This window comes from Schistocerca piceifrons, chromosome 6 (genome assembly GCF_021461385.2).
Source record: "Schistocerca piceifrons isolate TAMUIC-IGC-003096 chromosome 6, iqSchPice1.1, whole genome shotgun sequence".
Taxonomy (NCBI): domain Eukaryota; kingdom Metazoa; phylum Arthropoda; class Insecta; order Orthoptera; family Acrididae; genus Schistocerca; species Schistocerca piceifrons.
Window position 1 is genome coordinate 45973585 of NC_060143.1, and position 21890 is coordinate 45995474.

At 42.3% G+C, this 21890-nt stretch overlaps 1 protein-coding gene across 1 annotated transcript in view; it reads right to left on the bottom strand.

Moving 5' to 3' along the window:
- Positions 1 to 462: 462 nt before the first annotated feature.
- Positions 463 to 21890, bottom strand: part of LOC124803136 (carbonic anhydrase 2-like) — a 148041-nt gene continuing 126613 nt past the window's right edge. Inside the window, exon 5 of the mRNA XM_047264315.1 lies at positions 463 to 582. Within this exon, the coding sequence (XP_047120271.1) occupies positions 463 to 582 (120 nt within the window). The remainder of the gene's footprint in view (positions 583 to 21890) is intronic.

The following is a 21890-nucleotide window of genomic DNA, read 5'->3' on the forward strand; positions in this document are numbered from 1 at the left end:
AATTCATTAAAGCCACTTAACTTCCGAGCGTTTAATTAATGCCAAGTCTGCGATAAAAGGGAACTGACCAACTAAAAGTGTATACTGAGTGTTAGGTGCATTATTCACAGCCCACAGCTGCTGAAACTTGAATCTGTAATGCAGCTAAGAATCGGATCCATATACGAAACAAGAAGTAGTCGTAATTATTTTTCAATATCAGAAAGCACCACTCCACTATGTCTCGTTAACGGACGACACTGTGTTCTTCATAAACAGTTATATTCATGGATAGAGGGACCATCCACCCAATTTTCGTTACTTTGACTTTTGAAAGTGTATATGTTACATTTCCTATTATTATCTGATGCTGAAGAGGCTGTGTGACTGTCTTTGTGAAAGGCACTTTGCTACATTTTGGTCCTTCCACCTGATGTGCATCCACTAGCGTTGCGTTTTCGCCAAATACATTCCCATTATTCATCATTTAGGATGATAACTGTTACTGTAACGATCAATTTTGTCAATTGTCCTCCATAGTTCTGAACAACGGTTTTTACGACGCAGGTTATTGAGTTCCCAGAATGCTGTTGACCGGATACACTGCCGAATAAAAACACCGTTATAATAGCACACAGTGATATTAAAAGTTGGCTGTTGGCGTTTCGTGCACATGAAGAAGTAGGGAATGTAGACGTGTAAGCGTAGTAGAGATGAATGGAGATCATGCTAGCGTCTATAAGGGATAAAAATTGGGAAATAAACTGGCGTGTTCGAGTTTGATGAAGGTTGGTTTGTTACCGTGTTGCACATCTTACGAACATTAAAGGTCCTATTCGTCATCGTGAGCATCCTTCACAGGTGGTTGAAGAGCTATGGTACCACGAGTAGGCGACAAAGTGTTGGACGTAGCGGTGCAGGCACGTCCCACATGTGCTCGATGGGGCTTAAGTCGAGGAATCGGGCATGCAGTCCACTCGCCGAATACCGTCTCGTTCCAGGAGATCCTCCACGTGAGCAGTTTAATGCGGTCGCACATAGTCACCCATACAAATGAAGTAAGGGCCGAATGTATCATAAAAAAAAGGCCCACGGGGAAGGAGTACAGCGTCGCAATAACATAGCTCGCTAAGTGTATGGCTTTCAAAGATTTGGAGGTCAGTATGCACATGAAACATTATACCCCGCCAGACAATAACATCTGAACTGCAAATAAGACAATTTTAGACTATGTTCCTGGGTGAATTACATGTTTCTACCTCTCGCAATATCAGGGTACGTCCAGATCAAGTCTAAAAAGAAAATTTTTATGATCCTGGTATTGTAGTGGGGGGGGGGGGGCATAATGGTGCATGGTAGTGCTGACCTCCAAATCCTTGTAATCCGTACACACGCTGGTAGCGTTATTGTGATACTGTTGCTTCTCCATATGCGTACCTTCTGGACTGCAATCGGTCCTGATTTTGTTTTTCAGGATGACAATGCGGGACCGCATCGAACTGCGCAGTTGTAGAGGCTCATGTTCTTCATAAACAGTTATATTCATTGATAGAGGGACCATCCACCCAATTTTCACCTGCCCGTTCTCTCCGACTTAATTCGGTCTAGCACGTGTGGCACGCACAGGGGAGGCGGTTTGAAGCGCGTCACCATCCATCAACGACCATCCAACAGTTGTCAACCGCACTACAGGAGGAATGGAAAATAACTGCTTACTTGCGCTGTGGACAGCACGGTAGCACATTGCAGAGCATGCAGTGCCGTCCGTGGTGATACACACTTTGTTAGAAACCAAGTTCCGCCGTTTATAATTTCCAGGGGGCCATCATGAATAGCGATGCCTTCAGTGATTTTATTGTCGTTCAATAAAAGTGTCATTTTTGTTCTTCTCATTGCGTATTTCTGCTATACTTCTGAACTGTACTCTAATAGTTCTTTCTATGTATGGTCCAAGTTTCAACCAGTTGTGTTACCTGTCAGTGATATCATACGAAAATTACTTTCTTCCTCAGGTTTTGCACTCCAGTGTATGAGTACGGACACAGTAAGCTGGGTACCGAAGTGTGCTCAACTTAACCGTATCTCTTTGTCAGGTAAAACATGTTAAGCTGCTTTGTTAATTTTTTTCGTGCTATGTAGACATGAATTATTCTACATATTTCACAACGAAAATATTCGCATAAAAATAAATTAAACAAACCAAAAGTTTTAAGAGAACCCGAGTCTCTCACTTTGCGTTCGCTGTAATAATGATGCTCTTGCCAGCAATGCGCTGTTAGTCTTGGAAGTCGAGACTTTGTAACGTGGTGTAAGGGATTGGACGCAGCTAATAGCTGCTACACGTAAATTTTGCTCTATGGGGAAACTTCGGAATTATAATCGGAAAGGGTTCGTTGCCTTTTCACTCAAGGTAAAGACTTCTAGACTGTTAGGCCTCGTGTCGGGTTCTTGTTCAGAGTGATTTTACATAATTTATTTTTCGACTCCTCTCCTGGGAATGTCTTTAGGGTCCTCTGATGTCCCCGAATAGATTAACACTGCAAAAGACCAAAACCGCTTTCACTTGTAACAGAGAGTTCTCTCGAGGTTGTAGACAAGTAGCTCTATAAGGAGTTACTTTTCCTACTGTTATTAGTGGGCCTTGTCATTGGATGGGTAGCAGAAGTAGAGAAGGAGAGGGGAAACGACTAGCAAGGGAGGATAATAGTAGCAAATACGATTTTTACTATACAATTTCCAATCTGACCAACTGAAAGGGTAAAGTTCTTTTAGGTGATAATATTTTGGCAATGTATGGGTTCAATGTTATAGAAAAGTAAGAAAAAAGGGAATTGGCTAAAACACAGATGTGAGAGAGACACAGCAACGCGGAAAAGCGTTAGAGAGATGTTGTCACCGGCAACAAAGAAACTGGGCGTATGAAGGAGCTGCTTTAGGGAAATGAAAAGCTATTGTTACAAAGGAGTTAAAAAAGCTCATTTATTTGTTTCGCTCTGTACTGGCGGAATTGGTATATATGTGAATTATTTATGCTGAATGGGAACATATTCGCATTTTTTATGTTGTATCTAATACAAAAACGTATTCTGATACCTAAAATCTTAAGGATGAGTCACTGTTGTGAGATTCTTTTGGTCAAATAACACTAATCGTATAAATTCTGGTCTGTGGGGGACTTTTGGTCATCGGGTTAACACAGTCCCGAAGTTATATTGATGAGAGCCAACGTCTGAAGAGGGAGAACTTTCGAATTTAACAGACAGGAGCAGGTGGCGAATAGGGATACTAGCGTAGACGTAGTCTTAGGATCCAAGGAGAGACTCTGGAAACCGATTTCAGTACTGTGCTGTTAAAAAGAGAACGTTAATCTGCACAGATGAGTTATAACAGAAGAGATGTCTATGTATATTTATAGAATTTTCAAAGTTTTATGTTTGAAGAAACGTAATTAAATTTTCTTTCAATCACTCCTAAATGTATATGCTCAAAAGATAAAAAGAAGTAAAAGATATATGTAAGTTGCTAGAGGATATAAGCGCAGATATTGTGACCACTGGTTCCTTACCATGTACCCACTTCAGTGTCTTACTTGTTTTTTCTATGCATCTAACAGTCTTCCCGCAAACGCATCACAAAATTGACTGTTTGATGTGTTCTGCACATTAGTAACCGCACAACGAAGTGGACTACCCCTGTCGGCACAAAGTAACTTTTTGCACCTCCGTGTCCACACTTCAGGACCTGAACTGCTGCCCAGGGGAAAATATGCATGAATGATTTGCTCTTGCCATGTGTACTTCTGGGTGCTAAGCAACCTGAAAACATACTACTACAAATATTAGTCTACAAATGAAGTAAATGCTGATGTAATGTTAATTAGTACACTGTCCTCAGTGTTCAATATATATGTGTGTGTGTGTGTGTGTGTATGGGGAGGGGTGATTATATGCAGCATACATAGAAAGAATACTAGTTCAAAAACAGAATCTGCTGGGCATAAACTGGCTTTAGGGGAAAGAGTGGTGATGGGAGGTCATATCTTTGGCTGTTGATCAGTGTATATATCTTTCCTTTGCAGCTGAGTGTATGTACAGTCAGTCAAGGTAACTTTTTACCAGTCAGTGTACCTTTTTATCACTTTTGCTTCAAATTGCTGTTCCTCCACCTAATTGCATTATTTTGTACTAAAAGTAGCAGTTTTATTACCTCTGTGATTTTTAGTTAATATTTCAGTTGTCTTTCCTAATTCCTACAAACTCTTAGGCCTGTGATTATCCCTTAATTAATTGTTCTGGCTTGGCGGAGAACGTCTGGCGTCAGTGATTCAAGTTGAACAGTGCCAGATAGAAACAAATATCTGGATATTACAAAGTAGACCAATGTACTGAATTGATACTGTTTGTACCTACTTCTGGCATGATCTAAATTTACTCAGAGCCTTAGTTATGGGACATATCTTTGTTTTTTAAAATTGGTCTTAAGTTATCCTTAATGACATTAGGCATATTAGTGCTAGCCGGAATGCTGGTAGCAATTTTTACGTCACGATTGATTACTTCCGCTGATTGCATGCAGTGATTTACAACCACTCTAACAGTGCTAGAGGTCCATCCATGGCCGTAACATCGGGCCTCCACTTCACATTAACACCACCATTCGTCGGCTTGGGCTGCTGTAAAAGTAGGTGCAAAATCCCTGTTGGATTTTTCACTCACGTGAATTCCAGTGACTCGTCCACGTTCGAAGTCACTTAACTGTCCAACCAATTCGGCCATTACAACTTCTTTTCTGACAACACATTACTCCCTGCCTCCTTTTATACGGGCTGGCTTGTAACAACATTTGCTTGTGGTTCATTTAAATTTTCTATAATTTTTTTGTTTTCAAAAATATTCGCAGATTGATAGTAAATTTTCTGTATATGTAAAGTAAAGTGTGTTATACTGGAGGTTGAAGTTCTTTGTATTGTATGTGAGTAATTTAAGTAAAATATAATGTAAATTGTTTATTATGTTAAATAATTTTCTGATGACCTTTCGTATTCAAAAAATATTTTTGTGTGAATAGATTAATCATGTTAATGTAAATTTGACAATTTACGAAATGGACACGCTTAGCAACAGTATAAGAAAAAGGTGTTTTGTTAAAGCGAGTGTGTTTTTGTTTAAAACGAAAGTGGCTCTGGGAAGTGGAAAAGGTGGCAACGACGAACTGGCGCGCACCTACAGCAAGCGCGGGAAGCAAGACACACAGTCTATGGGCAGCAGGGATTGAGGCAATACCTTAGAAAATTCGCTCAAAGTGCCTCGGATGAAGACTGCAAATGGCTTACGGCACAGCTGCGAGTTGTTGGGCTACTGTATGTAGAACTGAACGACGCCAAGAAGAGAAACTAAGCCCATACAGAAAGATACTTGCAGGCCGTACTGTGAGTAGTGTAGCCGCCATAATTGTTCGCCACACCCAAGGATACAGCCATAAGATAAAATTTTTTTATAGTAAATTTACTTTTGTACAGCGTGAACCATTAATTTAAACTGTGTTTTAATAATCACGCTTGAGTTTTAAACAAAGTGGTTCACCCTGTTATTTCATCCTAATCGTACACCTATATGGGGTTCCTTCCTGGTTTTTGATGAATCCGAGTACCCTGTCATACAGACATATGAAATACCAAGTTAATATAAAGAGTCACAATTTGAATTAATTTTGTGTTTTCTTTACAATTGCAAAGTGTTATAGTGAAAGTTTGCTTACGTAAACTTCAGTTACTAGAATTTGGTAAATGACTACGTATACAGAGTTAGTTCAAAGAATAACAACTTTTGAAATTTAATTCCAGTGAGAAAGAGGTTTTCTTGAGGTGAAATGATTAGTATAAAAAGTGTGTGCTTTAGTATGTAAGTATTTTGGTATTTAAGTTGTTTTTTTACAGAAAATGTTTTTAAAAAACGTAATGTATAAGGGTGTAGCAGTTAACAAGAATTTCCATTGTCTGCACCAACAGTGTTTACGTGCAGTAATATTTAATTTGGAGAACCAAATTAAACCATATGAAGAAAGTAGGAAAAATTCATACTTCAGCTTTTCCAATACTTCACTGTTTCATTGCCTGGTTTTAAACGACTAAATGAACTTGGAACTGAGTTGTCCTAGATTCAGTATGAATAGGATTGGGGAGAAGAGAAGTTTGTGGCACAACTTGACCAGAAGAAGGGATCGGTTGGCAGGACATGTTCTGAGGCATCAAGGGATCACCAATTTAGTATTGGAGGGCAGCGTGGAGGGTAAAAATCGTAGAGGGAGACCAAGAGATGAATACACTAAGCAGATTCAGAAGGATGTAGGTTGCAGTAGGTACTGGGAGATGAAAAAGCTTGCACAGGATAGAGTAGCATGGAGAGCTGCATCAAACCAGTCTCAGGACTGAAGACCACAGCAGAAGCACTGCGGTTCTATTTACCGGCTGTGTAAAATCTTACGAAAAGAATAGCATAGTGTGATTTACTTGTCCGTTAGACATAACACGGTCAAATCCTTTAAAAGTGGCAACTGTATTAATTAGCTATTCCCGTTAGCAGGACCATCCTCCCATAGTGTACTTTATTTTGGAACTATAATAAATTTCAGTTAGAGGGTTATACGTGGCTTTTCCCACATCAGCACAATTTTTTTCTGTTGGGGTATAGGATACATGACAACATAGAGAAAGTTTTTTTCTGTTATTTAGATAAAAACTTATTAAATTACCATAGTAGTGGAAGGGTTATAGGTACCGCCTCTAATGACATGCAGAAGCCAATTACGCATTACGTGGGGCTGTCGAGATACTTTTGACCAGGTGGTGTATTCTAGATGAGGCAGCTATTTGGAGCGTTAGTCTCTTATATTAATACGGCTACCCATTCTGGATTCAGAAAACAGATTTTTTATTTCTTCTGTTCTTCGGATCATTTTTTGCCCTGCGGTATCAAGAATCAACCAATGATTGTTCCATCTTGGTGTGGCATTTCACAGTATCCATAACAACTGTGACATTTCCCTTATTCACTCTCGTCACCATGATGCTTTCTTTTCTCGTATTAGCTAGAGAATAAAACCCTGAACAGTGCCTTACATGATATATATGGTTCACCGAAGATGCACAAAGAAGGACCCCTGCTGAGATCTATAGTGAAAGGAATTAATTCTGCAACTTATTGTTTTAGGAAGTCATCTAGTGGGCAAAATTAGTTATGTAGTCGGAAGATTCTAAGCACATCTGTACAGGGTTTTAGTTTCCAAACTGCACGCCTACTGCGGCAACAGTTGTAACGCTCCATCACGACCTTATACATAACGATGATACGACGATACACTATTTACACGGCTTTACACATTTTTGTGCTTGAGTGAGAGACGTTATTGTCATACAAACATTAAAATCAGTATCGAATATTGATAACATAGTGCAATGTGTTGCAAGATCCACAGTCTGGGCAGAAGGAGAACGTGGTGCTTCCAGTGTGGTGTTTATCTGATGTGTCACAGCATCACGCACTTGGAAACAGCGGCCTCGTTTGCTATTGGCTAAGAAAAACTCCACCGTATACAGTGCTACTAAATTTCGTTTCCTGTGACTGGCTGAAGACTCCGGCGTTCATCGCTGGTAGAATCTGTCTGGTAGCATCTGTCTGGTAGCGGGAACCATAGTAGATGGTGGTATGTGTTATGGCTCTCGCCAATTATTGATACATATTGTTTATTAAGTACTCTAGTGGCAGCAACAATGCGACGTGACGTCGATCATGGGTCCAGTCAGAAGTCACAAAATATTGTTTTATGAATGAAGTGAGATATCATCGTTACTTACGAGTATACTGTGTGCATCAACGTACATACCATGTTGTGCGATGCATCATGTTATTGTGGGCCGTGTTGTGTTAACAATTACAGCACTTAACAAGAGGCACACCTTCTGCATCTACATACATCTTCATCTACATACATACTCCGTAAGCCACCCTGTACGACTACTAGCCTTTTTTCTAATTCCACTCTCCAACAGACCTAGGAAAAAACGACTGTCTGTAAGACCCCGTATGAGCCTTAAGTTGTCGTATCTTATCTTCGTTGTTCTTGGTGGTACCAGAATCGTTCTGCAGTCAGCTTCAGGTGCCAGTTCTCTAAAATATCTCGATAGTGCTCCTAGAAAAGAACGCCCCCCCCCCCCCCCCCCCGGAGGGGATTCTTATTTGAGTTCCGGAAGGATCTCCGTAATACTTGCGTGTTGTTCAAACCTACCGGTAATAAATATAGCAGCCCGCCCCTGAATTGCTTCGATGCCTTCCTTTATTCCGAACTGGTGCGAATCCCAAAAACTAGAGGAATACTCAATAATTGGTCGCACTAGCTTCCTGTACGCGGTCTTCTTTACAGATGAATCGTTCCATTCCACATCGCTTTGCAGTGCTACAACAAGACTTTTGAACGACATGTTTGCGTCAACTAGGACATTACTAATACTGTGTCCTAACATTACGGGTTTGTTTTTCCTAATCATCCGCATTAAATTACATTTTCCTACCTTTAAACCTGGCTCCCATTCGTGAGACCAACTAGAAATTTTGTCTAAGTCATCCTGTATTCTCCTACAGCATCAACAGCAAACAACCACAGAGAGCTGCTCACCCTGCCGGCTAGATCGTTCGTTTTTTTACAGAAAATAGCGGTACTATCACAATTCCCTGGGGCACTCCTCACTACACCCTTCTCACCGTGGAGGACAACATACAGGGCTCTATTAATTAAGAAGTCTTCTAGCCACTCACATATCGGAGAACATATTCCATATGCTCGTACCTCCGTTAACAGTCCGCAATGGGGAACCACGTTAAATGGTAGCCCTTCGTTCATATTTGCAGAATATCATATAAGAAAATGGAAAGCTGAGTTTCGCAGGAGCGATGCTTTCTAAAACCGTGCTGATTCGTAGACATAACATTTTCGATGTCAAGGAAATTACAAAATTTTGCGATTCTATTTCTTTTACCCTTCTTATATACAGGAGTCGTCTGCGCTGTTTTCCAGTCGCTTGAGGCTTATTTCGGGGCTAAAGATTCGGGATAACTGCAAGCTAAGTAAGGGGACAATGCCATTAAGCATTCTCTGTAAAACCGAACTGGGATTCCATCCGGACCTGGCGACTTATTTGTTTTCAACTTTCTCAGTTGTTTGTCTACGACACGGGTGCTTATTACTATGTCATACATACGGAACTCTACGCGATAGTCAAACGACAGTATGTTTATACTGTTCTCCTGCTTAAACGATTTCTTAAAGGCGAAATTTAAAACTTCAGCTTTCGCTTTACTATCTTCGGCTGCCACACGAGACTGATCAACAAGTGATTGGATGGAAGCTTCAAACCGACTTACCGATATAATACGGCAGCAGAATTTTCTGGGGTTCTCGGCAAGATCTTTTTGTAAGGTATGACGGTGACAGTTGTCGTATGCTCCGCACATAGATCTTTTAACATATGCACGCGTCTCTACTAACCTTTACCTGTCTTAATTTGCTCGTTCCCTTTTGAACCGAAAATACAACAGACATTGCTTCCTGAGTATTTTCCGGGTTGAACCACGGTAGGTTTTTTTTTTTTTATCCTAAACGCACTTATTAGGCACATAATTTTCCAGAGAACTCTTTACAATCTGTTTAAACTTCGCCCATAATTCCTCTACGTCCATCATACCGGAACTAAATGATGTCATTTAATTATATAAGTGAGATACTAACAAATGCTCATCAGCTCTTTGTAGCAGAAGCACACTCCTTGCGCTCTTGGCGGATTTATTATCAAGTGGTTCAAATGGCTCTGAGCGCTATGCGACTTAACTTCTGAGGTCATCAGTCGCCTAGAACTTAGAACTAATTAAATCTAACTAACCTAAGGACATCACACACAACCATGCCCGAGGCAGGATTCGAACCTGCGACCGTAGCAGCAGCTCGGCTCCAGACTGTAGCGCCTAGAGCCGCACGGCCACTCTGGCCGGCGGATTTTTTATCCCTTGGAACAATTGCAGCGTGCTCTGCATTGAAAAGTAGGTAAGGACTAACCTACGATTCTTACCGTTACAGCACCATGTCTAAATCAAAGGACGACTAGCTGCATCCACTGCAGGTAGAGGGACATATTTACTACATGAAAGGTGAGTGCCTATGGAGAACTTTACGGGAGGGGCCAAATAATTAATTTCCAAACTACAACTCTCGCGATCACGGCTAACCTGTTACCACCAGATACCGTGGCACGAGTGGAAGGTGTTGTTATCACACACGTAGTCTATAGAAAAAATTTTCTTTCTTCCTTTCGCTTGTGCAGTTTTTTCCGCGGATACGCAGGGTCGGCATGGTTAATCGGATGTGGCAATGTTAGTTGAAGAGGTGGCCATTGCCCTTCCTGTCGTCACTCCGTACCCCCCGGGAAGGAATTAGTGTACCCCAACTGTCTGCGACTAGTGTAATCCATAGAATAGTGCGAATGTTTTCAGATGTCTGCGAGCCGTGTAACTGAGGTGGGACGTGGGGACCAGCCCGGTATTCACCTAGGGAGATGTGGAAAACCGCCTAAAAACCACATCCAGGCTGGCCGGCACACCGGCCCTCGTCGTCAAACCGCCAGGCGGATTCGATCCGAGACCGGCGCGCCTACCCGAGTCCAGGACGCAGCGCGTTAGCGCGCTCGGCTAACCTGGCAGGTGTAGTGCATAGAAACTGGCCAACCGTAATTCATTTACAAGGACAACCCTCGCGTGCACGGCTAATCTGTTACCTTTAGATACTGTGGCACATAACTCTAGTTGGTGGAACATGATGTATGAAAGGTGGAGTGTCTAGAATCTGGTTAACATAACTCAGATTTGGAGACTGATGATGATGATGATGATGATGATGTCCCATACTCCGAGGAGCGTAGGAGACGATGCCTTCCTCTGACCATAATTGGGATCAATGATGACTGTGAAGTGGATCGCAAATGCACATATCTGCAGTGGGACTTTATTTCATAGTTACTTGAAACTAAGTTACAAGAAGAGAGCTCCAGTGGTGAGGAGGAGTGGTGTCAGCAAGAGGCGGGCACTTTGTTTACCAGATGGCAGTTGAAGGGGTGGCTGGATGCCACCCCAGTTAGTCGGATGTGGCAATGTTACTTGAAGGGGTGACCAGATGCCAGCCCGGTTAAACGGATGTGGTAATGTTAGTTGAAGGGGTGGCCGGATGCCACCCCGTACCCCCCGCGAAGGAATGAGTTTACCCCAAATGTCTGCGACTTGTTTAATCCATGGAATAGTGTGAAAGTGTTCAGATGTCTGGTAGCTGTGTAACTGTGACGGGGCGTGGGGACCAGCCCAGTATTCACCTATGGGAGTGTGGAAAACCGCCTCAAAACCACATCCAGGCTGCCCGGCACACCGGCCCTCGTCGTTAATCCGCCGGGCGGATTCGATCCGAGGCCGGCGCGCCTACCCGAGTCCAGGAAGCAGCGCGTTAGCGCGCTCGGCCGACCTGGCGGGTGTAGTGCATAGAAACTGGCCAACCGTAATTCATTTACAAGGATAACCCTCGCGTATACGGCTAATCTGTTACCTCTACATACTGTGGCACGTAACTCTAGTAAGTGTAACATGATGTATAAAACGTGGAGTGTCTGTAAATCTGTTAACAAAACTCATATTTGGAGACTGATGATGATGATGGTGATGTCCCATACTCCGGAGCGTAGTCGACGATGCGGGAGAGCCGCACCGCCTACTGGCCAACGGCCTAGCGGAGGTGGTTTGCCATTGCCTTCCTCCGACCATAATTGGGATCAATGATGACGATGAAGTGGATCGCAAATGAAGATATCCATAGTGGGACTTTATTTCATAGTTACTTGCAGCTAAGTTACAATAAGAGAGCTCTAGTTGACACGAGGAGTGGTGGCAGCAAGAGGCGGGCACTTTGTTCTCCAGCTGGCAGCATGTCAAGTGGTCCGCCGGCTCCAGTCGGTCAGTCGCAGTAGCAGCAGACCGGTCGGCCGTGCGTCCGCTGTACGGGCCGCGTGTTCCTCACCAGAGGGCACCATTTGCAGTCCAACAGGCGGCGAAACTCCGACACCTGCACGGCAGTTGCCGCCACATTAACACGCCAAGCAACAACAGGTACACTCAGACGAAAACGCACTCTGTAACACCAAGGAGCTCTCAGGGACCTGATATACTTACAAAATATCCTAGCTAAACATTGCTATTCGTACATTAAATGGGGCGTTCAAGAAGTAATGTAACACCTTTCTTTTATAAGATGGCCTTAAGCTATCTTGCTAAGAGGGACTGCATACACGCATGGTACAACTCTACTTTTCGACGTCGGAGCCAGCTTGTTACTGCCTCAGTAACCTCCTCGTTATCCACGTGCTGCTTCCCGTGGAACGGGTCCTTCATTGGACCTAACAGATTCCCCTTATAGTTTTCCGTTAGGCGGAGAGGAACCAAACGGGCACACACCTTTCGGTACCCCAACTGCGGAACGAGTGAGTCAGCACTACCAACAGAGACTTTTAGTTAACCAGCGAGCTGTCTGATTGTGATCCGTCGATAACCTCGGATGAGAGTCTCCGCACGTTCCAACACTGCAAGGATCACAGCTGTTTGCGGCCGGCCGGCACGAGGGATATCGGACAGGTTTGAGCGAGCTTTTTGTGTTGATAACAGGTTTCTCGTCCTAGGGCTCAGTGTGTTTGTCCCCCCCCCCCCCCGCAGACATTCTGCAAGGCCCTACGAATATATGTGATATCCTGATTTTCCAATAAAACGAACTTAATGACATCTCTCTGCTTACAAGGGAACCTCCCCATCGCACCCGCCTCAGATTTAGTTATAAGTTGGCACAGTGGATAGGCCTTGAAAAACTGAAAACAGATCAATTGAGAAAACAGGAAGAAGTTGTGTGGAACTGTGAAAAAATAAGCAAAATATACAAACTGAGTAGTTCGTGGGAGATATGCAACATCAAGGACACTGGTAACGCAGGAGCGCCGTAGTCTGGTGGTAACGTGAGCAGCTGCGGAACGAAAGGTCCTTGGTTGAAATCTTCCATCGAGTTAAAAGTTTAGTTTTTCATTTTCAGTTTATGTGACAAACTCTTATGTTTTCATCACTTTTTTGGGAGTGACTGTCACATCCACAAGAAAACCTAAATCGGGCAAGGTAGAAGAATCTTTTTACCCATTCCCCAAGTGTACAAGTTAGGTGGGTCGACAACATATTCCTGTCATGTGACGCACATGCCGTCACCAGTGTCGTATAGAATATATCAGATGTGTTTTCCTGTGGGGGAATCGGTTGACCTATGACCTTGCGATCAAATGTTTTCGGTTCCCATTAGAGAGGCACGTCCTTTCGTCTACTAATTGCATGATTTTGCGATGCGGTCGCAAAACACAGACACTAAACTTATTACGGTGAACAAAGACGTCAATGAACGAACGGACAGATAGTAACTATGCAAAAATAAAATTTTCACTCGAGAGAAGACTTGAACCAAGGACCTCTCTTTCAGCAGCTGCTCACGATACCACGGGACCACGACGCTCCTGAGCTCAAGTTGTCCATGATGTTGCCTATGCGACCCGTGGACTACTCAGTTTGTATATTTTGCTTATTTTTTCACAGTTCCACACAACTTCTTCCTGTTTTGTCAATTGATCTGCGTTCAGTTTATCAAGGCCTATCCACTGTGCCAACTTATAACTAAATCTGAGGGGTGTGCGATGGGGAGGTTCCCTTGTTAGAATGCTACGTAAAACGGCGCCACCTATCGGAACTTCATGAAACTATAGGAATGCCTGAAGCATAAATATCACACCATGTTCCACAACAAATTCTGATTTTTTTTCAAGCTATATCGGCTGAAGAAAATAGATATGTTTAATTACTTATTGAACGCCGCTCGCACATGAGCAGCATACAGTGCCTCCCATGATGAATGGTCAATATTCACAGAGACGAATGGATTGAAGCAAAAACTCTAGTAAACATGGGCTCTTAGATGCGTACCTGAAGGATCCTTCACTACTGTGATGGACGTCTTTACTACAGAACAAGTGCTCATAGTTCTTGAAGCATGCGTTTTGGACCCCATGTTTACGAGACAATTTTTTGTTGTTTTGGTCCATTCTACGTCCTCCAAAAACGAGGACGGCAAAGAGCTTGCAGCAAAAGACATTTGTTTTATAATACCGAAGATGAAGAAGTCCTCATAGTTCTTAAGGTATGCATCCTGGAGCCCATGTTTACCACAATCTTTTGTTTCGAATGATGGTTCCTGCCATATTCCTTAATAATGACAACTCCACCTGGGACGCTCTGTATAACAACATACATTTGGCTGCAGTAAACCATCCCTAAATTATGACACTGAGCCATAACTCATCCATTACACAAGAAAGATGATAAAATTGTCCGAAATAACTACAGAGGGATTTCATTGCTGCCAGATACCTACAATTTTTTTTCAAAGTCATACTTAAAAGGTCTGAAGCACTGATGGCCCGTTTAACTGAAGAATCTCAAATGTGTTTTAGCAAAGAAACGTTTTATGATGAACAGATTCTCAATCTCAAGACGGTTTTAGAACGCGTAAGGGCTGACGAACGGTGGTCGCCATTGTAGTTTTGAAAACAGCGTGTAATTCAGTAGATAGATGTATACTGTCAAATATATCAGAAGAGTTTAAAGCAGAAAGAAAGACAAAACATATAATTAAGCAAACATTAAATGAGAACAGCTCAGAAGCTAAAATTTCAGGGCGAAGTGTCTTAACCTTTTGATATAAAAATAAGGTTCCGGAGGAAGAAGGACTACCTGTTTATTATTCATTCTTTTCCTAGAAAAATAATTTTGACTTGGAAAAACGGTAAAAGGAATAACCATTGGCAGACTAAGTGAAACTAAAATTCATGTACGATGTTTAGCTTATGCTGGCGATCTACCGTTCCTTTCATAGAACAGAGAATAGAATTGGCGCTTAACTACCTTGAAAAGTCCATGAAATTTCAGCTAAAAGTAAACAGAAAATTTATTTTCAAAAACCAAATACATGGAGAAGGTTCTTTTGGATACGTAAATGGCCAACACATGCTTACATTGTGTTTCAAAGTAACTCAAGTATCCTAATTTAAATATCTAGGATAAATCTTCTGAACCTTTCTATCAAATTGTGTAGTTACAAATATTTAAATTACAAAAAGCTCATTGATTTGTAAGGCATAGGTACAACAAAAAATCAATATCTCGAAACGAAAACTTAATTTAGTACGTCACAGTGATCAAACCTGAAGCATTATATGCATCAAAGACTGTAATCATTGATCAGAAGTCAGTAACTAAAGGCATAGAAAAAGAAAATAGGAAAGAACAAAGTAAAATTTTTAGTCCGGTTCGTGTTGATGTAATCTGAATCAGATGGAATACTGACGAGTTATTTCAAAATTTGTAGAAAATCTCCTGCACTTTCAGAAAAAGAGGGTTGAAATTTTATGGCGCTTTCTTAGAATGAACGGTAGTAGACTGACCATCTCAATGAAAGATGAAAACAACTGGATACTTGAAACTGAAAGAGTTTATCCTTTATCGTGAAATGGGCATTACAAACAACATTATACACTACAGTCCTGTATTCAGAGCTTTAACTGACAAGCGTGAAGTGGTGTATCTAAGAGGAGATGGAGAAAAAAACGTATTAAAACCACAGAGTAAAGATAAACATAAAGCAGTTTCCTCGGTATATGAGTGGTGACATCTTACAGAATCATATAAATGTCGATAAGGATTTGACTATTCAGAGGGACAGCAAGGAACAAGATAAGGTTATCAGGTAATATTGGAAAAGAAAAACAGAAATGGAGAGATGAGAAACGAATAGTTTACAATGTGACTAAGATACAGGCTCTCTTTTGGACAGAAAGAAAACAGATGCGATATACCGGAGCGAAGCCATGGATATAAGATAAACCATTAATCTCCTTTTGAATGCATAATGATTTTGGATAAGACTTATGTTACAGTGTGATTTATTACACAGGCGTATGTCTATTATTAAGGAGGAGATTCAGGAAGATTTAGTATTAAGCAAAGGTAGAGATAAAATGGTGGACGTATCCGATCTGATGATACAGTTATGGAATGACGATGGGTATATCACAGTGGGGCGAGATGCACTGAGGGCACTAGTGAAGAAGGAACCGATTTAGCACGCAAAGATAATGAATATCTCTCCACCTTTCCGGTCGCATGCAAAATAAATGAGTACAGGAAGAACTGATATGGTCAAACAACCGAAACCACTCCCCGAAACAAAACCAGCCATGTAACTACCAGGATAATGAACTATTCATCAGCGGAATAAAACGTCTCAAAAGGTTGGTAGCAGGAAGATTAGATTTTAACATACTATCGATATTGAGATCATGAGATGACAAAATGGGCTAAGGCCTGCAGAGAAGCTACCCGCACTATTTGAAAAGTTATGAGTCGTCTGTATGTACAAATGCGCAGGAAAAACACAGATGTGCGTATTACGTACGGCATGGACAGGACAAAAATTCAGGGGTACATTCCATAATGTTTTTATAGGTAAATGATGTACAACTTCCTATTCATTTGCGGTGGAGACGTCTCTGGAAAGACAAAATTAGTAGGACAAGGTAATCAAACGATTCTTTTAGACCATTAGACGAATAACGGTCAGTAGTAACAATGGGACAGTCGATGAGCGTTAAATACTAGGATTTATATGATGGCACATTCATATAAAAAAAAAGTTGAACGGCGTGAAAAATCAAAAGTTAGATTTTATTTGTAATGGCTAGAACTAATTCTAGGAAATCAGTATAAAGGTTAACTAACAATACGGGATGAAAAGTTTCGAGTTATTACAGTATCCAAGGAAGATGGCAGCGTGATAAATTATTGATCCGAAAATGCTCTTCGTGATAAAGTGAAGTGACTTCATATCTCGAAGTTGTTACGCAATTCTGTCTTAAATAACTTCCATCGAAACGACGAATGAAGTTTTTAAATGAATGTTTCCATCGAAAGGGGGAGGAAGTTTTTAAATGAATACCAAATGAACTACAGTTTTAATTTAAACCAGCAAAATGGTAGGCTATTAACCCAATACGAAATAAAGGTAACACAAATAGTACTCTGGAAGTACTATTAAGTCTGATATCTACGTCTGCCTCAGTGGATGATGCGTGTGAATGTGCGTGTGTATGTGTGTGCGTGTGTGTGAGGAAAAGAGAGAGAGAGAGAGAGAGAGCGAGAGAGGGGGGGGGGGGGATGGGGAAGGGATGAGCGACAGTGTGTTTCTCATGAGTGGTATGGTCACCTTCGTTTCCTCATCAACTACGGTCCTTCCTCATTTCACTGCTTCACGGGTTAAATTCTACATACGTTACAATACTTTGCATCTGTTTCCGTTGAGAATAAGAGTTTAATTGAACTACGGATATCAGTTCTGGGTTGCCGATGCTAGTTTGCTGGGTTCGAGTATTCAGTATAACCGTTTAGCAATAACTAATGAGAAATAATACAGCTTTTACAAAGAAACTTTTGGAAACAATTTTCATAATAAGTGTAGGTCTAAGAGAATATGCAACGATAAATATACATGCCCATAAGTAGGGTACTGTCTTGTGCCGAGTCGCAGTGGAAACATACTCCTCAAACAGTAGTAAAATATTTTGGGATTTTTGTTGTTATATTTTCCATTCTATTCGTAAATATCGGAAGACAAAAAGTAAACATTTATTTTACTATTATTATGGTCTGTATTTGCCTTACAAATGATGAAATTTCCTTGAGCTGGTGGTGCCATACAAACAAAATGAGATATGACATAGTGTCTTCTTAAAGTTGTAAAGCACAGTCTCAATTAAAAACACACTGTCTGGATGAGGCATCTGGTACCCCACTTTTCTTTTAGAATCTTTCAAATAAACGGGAACATAATCGCTGTTTCTGTGCTCCAATAAGAACATTTTTCCGCTGATAAGTTTAGAAAAATCTCGCTTAGCAGATGTGACTGGAAACTAAAATTCGTCAGTTAAAGTAAGATATAATATGTGATCAAAAGTATCCGAACACCTTGCTGGAAATGACTTACAAGTTCGTGGAGCTCTCTATCGCTAATGCTGGGATTCAATAAGGTGTTGGCCTACCCTTAGCCTTGCTACAGCTTTCACTCTCGCAGGCATACGTTCAGTCATGTCCTGGAATGTTTCTTGGGGAATGGCAGCACATTCTTCACGGAGTGCTGCACTGAGGAAAGGTATCGATGTCGGTCGGTGAGGCCTGGCACGAAGTCGGTGTTCCAAAACATCGCAAAGGAGTTCTACAAGATTCGGGTCAGGACACTGCGCAGGCCAGAACATTACAGGGATGTTATTGTCGTTGACCACTCCGCCACAGGCCGTGTATTATGAACAGGTGCCCGATCGTGTTGAAAGATGCAATCGCCATTCCCCAATTGCTCTTCAACACTGGGAAGCAAGAAGGAGCTTAAAACATCAATGTAGGCCTCTGCTGTGATAGTGCCATGCAAAACAACATGGGTGTAAGCCCCTCAGTGAAAAACGCGACCACACACTGCCATCGGATCGCCACATTGTGTACCGTGAATCGACACTCCACACAACGTTTTTCCACTGTTCAATCGTCCAATGTTTAGGCTCCTTGCACCAAGCGAGGCATCGTTTGATATTTACCGGCGAGATGTGTGGCTTAAGAGCAGCCGCTCGACCGTGAAATCCAAGATTTCTGAACTTCCGCCTAACTACCATAGTACTTGCAGTGGATCCTGATGCAGTTCGGAATTCATGTGTGATGGTCTGGAGACACCATTACGACCCTCGTAAACAGGCGAGGTATCTGTCGGTCAACAGACGAAGACGGCCGGTACGCTTTTGTGCTGTACGTGTCCCTTCAAGTTTCTGCTTCACCATCACATGGGAAATAGTGGACCCAGGGATGTTTAGGAGTGTGGAAATCTCGCGTACAGACGTATGACACAAGTGACACCCGATCACCTGACCACTTTCGACGTCCGTGAGTTCCGCGGAGCGCCCCATTGCGCTGTTTCTCGATGTCTAATGACTACTGAGGTCGCTGATATGGAGTACCTGGCTGTAGGTGGCAGCACAATGCACTTTAAACGAAAAACTTATGTTTTGGGCGGTGTCCGGATACTTTTGATCATGTAATGTATATCCATTGTGGAAGCCTGTCTGTTGATCTAATCCACAATTCTCAAACCACATCTATATCTAAACCGACATCTACCCTCCTCAAGCCACTTTATTGTGTGGGGCACCACTTTATGGCGTGGGGCGGTGGGTACTTTCGTTGGCACTGTCACTTGCCCCTATGCTGTCGCAGTCGGTAATGGTTTGCAGGAAGAACAATGGTTGTTAATCCTCTGTGTGAGCTAGAATCTCTCTCGTTTTACCTTGGTGTGACATATTCTCGAGGTGTACATAGGAGGAAGCAGTATACGTCTACGTCTACATGATTACTCTGCAATTCACAAGTAATTGTCTGGCACTCTGAGGGGAAGTTCCTGACTGAACATTCATGAGAAGGTTCTACCGCAACGAAAACTCTTGGTTTTCATGACTGCCAGAGCAGTTAGTGTATCATATTTGTGACACTGTCTCCCTTATTTTCTCATAATACAAAACGAATTGCACTTCTTTGGACTTTTTTCGATTTTCTCCGCCAATCCTGTCTCATGCAGATCTCTCACAGGACACATATATTCCAGAAGAGGGCGGCCAAGCCTTGCGTAAACAAAGTCTTTAGGAGAACTGATGCATCTTCGAAATGTTCTGCCAATAAATCAGAATCGTTTTATTCCTTCTCCTGCAACATTATCTGCGTGATAGTTCCTATTTAAGTTATTCGTAACGGTAATCCCTAAGTATTAAGTTGAATTTACAGCGTTCTTATTTCTGTGATTTATCCTGTACCCACTTTCGGGCGATCTAAATAAATGGTATCAGTTGGACATCCCGTAGCGATAACACTCACTACTTCGTGAGAATAACAAGCTAGTTATGTTTCACAAGAACGATATTTACTGAATCCGTGTTGGATGTTTGTCAATAAATCGTTTTCTTTGAGGTAATCATAATACAAAAACACAGTACATGTTCCAGATTCCAACTGCACATCGACATTAGCGGTATGGGTCTTTAATTCAGTGGATTACCCCTATTTTCCTGCTTATTGGTGTGAGTTATGCAGCTTACCAATCATTAGATAGGGATCTTCGAACGAACGAGCTGTTACACGTTGTTACTAATGATGGAGGTATTGGTTTAGCATACTCTAAAAGGAAACGTGGTTGGCACGGAAGCTGGATCGGATGCCTTGAATTTAAGACTAAGCGGCTTAAGTTACTTTGCTACACCGTTAGTATCTACTACTGGCCATTAAAACTGTCGCACCACGAAGATGACACGCTACAGACGCGAAATTTAACCGACAGGAAGAATGTGCTGTGATATGCAAATGATTAGCTTTTCAGAGCATTCACACAAGGTTGGCGCCGGTGGCGACATCTACAGCGTGCCGACATGAGGAAAGTTCCCAACCGATTTCTCATACACAAACAGCAGTTGACCGGCGTTGCCTGGTGAAACGCTGTTGTGATACCTCGTGTAAGCAGGAGAAATGCGTACCATCATGTTTCCGACTTTGATTATGATTGGATTGTAGCCTATCGCGATTGCGGTTAATCATATCAGGACATTGCTGCTCGCGTTGGTCGAGATCCAATGACTGTTAGCAGAATATGAAATCGGTGGCTTCAGGAGAGTAATACGGATCGCCGTGCTGGATCCCAGCGGCCTCGTATCACTAGCAGTCGAGATGACAAGCATCTTATCCGCATAGCTGTAATGGATCGTGCAGCCACGTCTCGATCCCTCAGTCAACAGATGGGGACGTTTGCAAGACAACAACCATCTGCACGAACAGTTCGGCGACGTTTGCAGCAGCATGGACTATCATATCGGAGACCATGGCTGCGGTTACCCTTAACGCTGCATCACAGACTGAAGCGCCTGCGATGGTGTACTCAACGACGAACCTGGCTGCACGAATGGCAAAACGTCATTTCTTCGGATGAATCCAGGTTCTGTTTACAGCATCATGATGGTCACATCCGCGTTTGGCGCCGTCGCGGTGAACGCACATTGGAAGCGTGAATATGTCATCGCCATACCGGCGTATCACCCGGCGTGATGGTATGGAGTGCAGTTTATTACATGTCTCGGTCACCTCTTGGTTGCATTGACGGTACTTTGAACAGTGGACGTTACATTTCAGATGTGTTACGACCCGTGGCTGTACCCTTCGTTCGATACCTACGAAACCCTACATTTTAGCAGGATAATGCACGACCGCATGTTGCAGGCCCTGTGCGGGCGTTTCTGGATACAGAAAATGTTCGACTGCCGCCCTGGCCAGCACATTCTCCAGATCTTTCACCAACTGGAAACGTCTGGTCAATGGTGGCCGAGCAACTGGCTCGTCACAATACGCCAGTCACTACTGTTGATGAACTGTAGTATCGTGTTGGAGCTGCATGGACAGCTGTACCTGTACACGCCATCCAAGCTCTGTCTGACTCAATGCCCAGGCGTATCAAGGCCGTTATTACGGCCCGAGGTGGTTGTTCTGGGTATTGATTTCTCAGGATCTATGCACCCAAATTGCGTGAAAATGTAATCACATGTCAGTTCTAGTATAGTACATCTGTCCAATGAATACCCGTTTATCACCTGCGTCTTGGTGTAGCAATTTTGATGGCCAGTA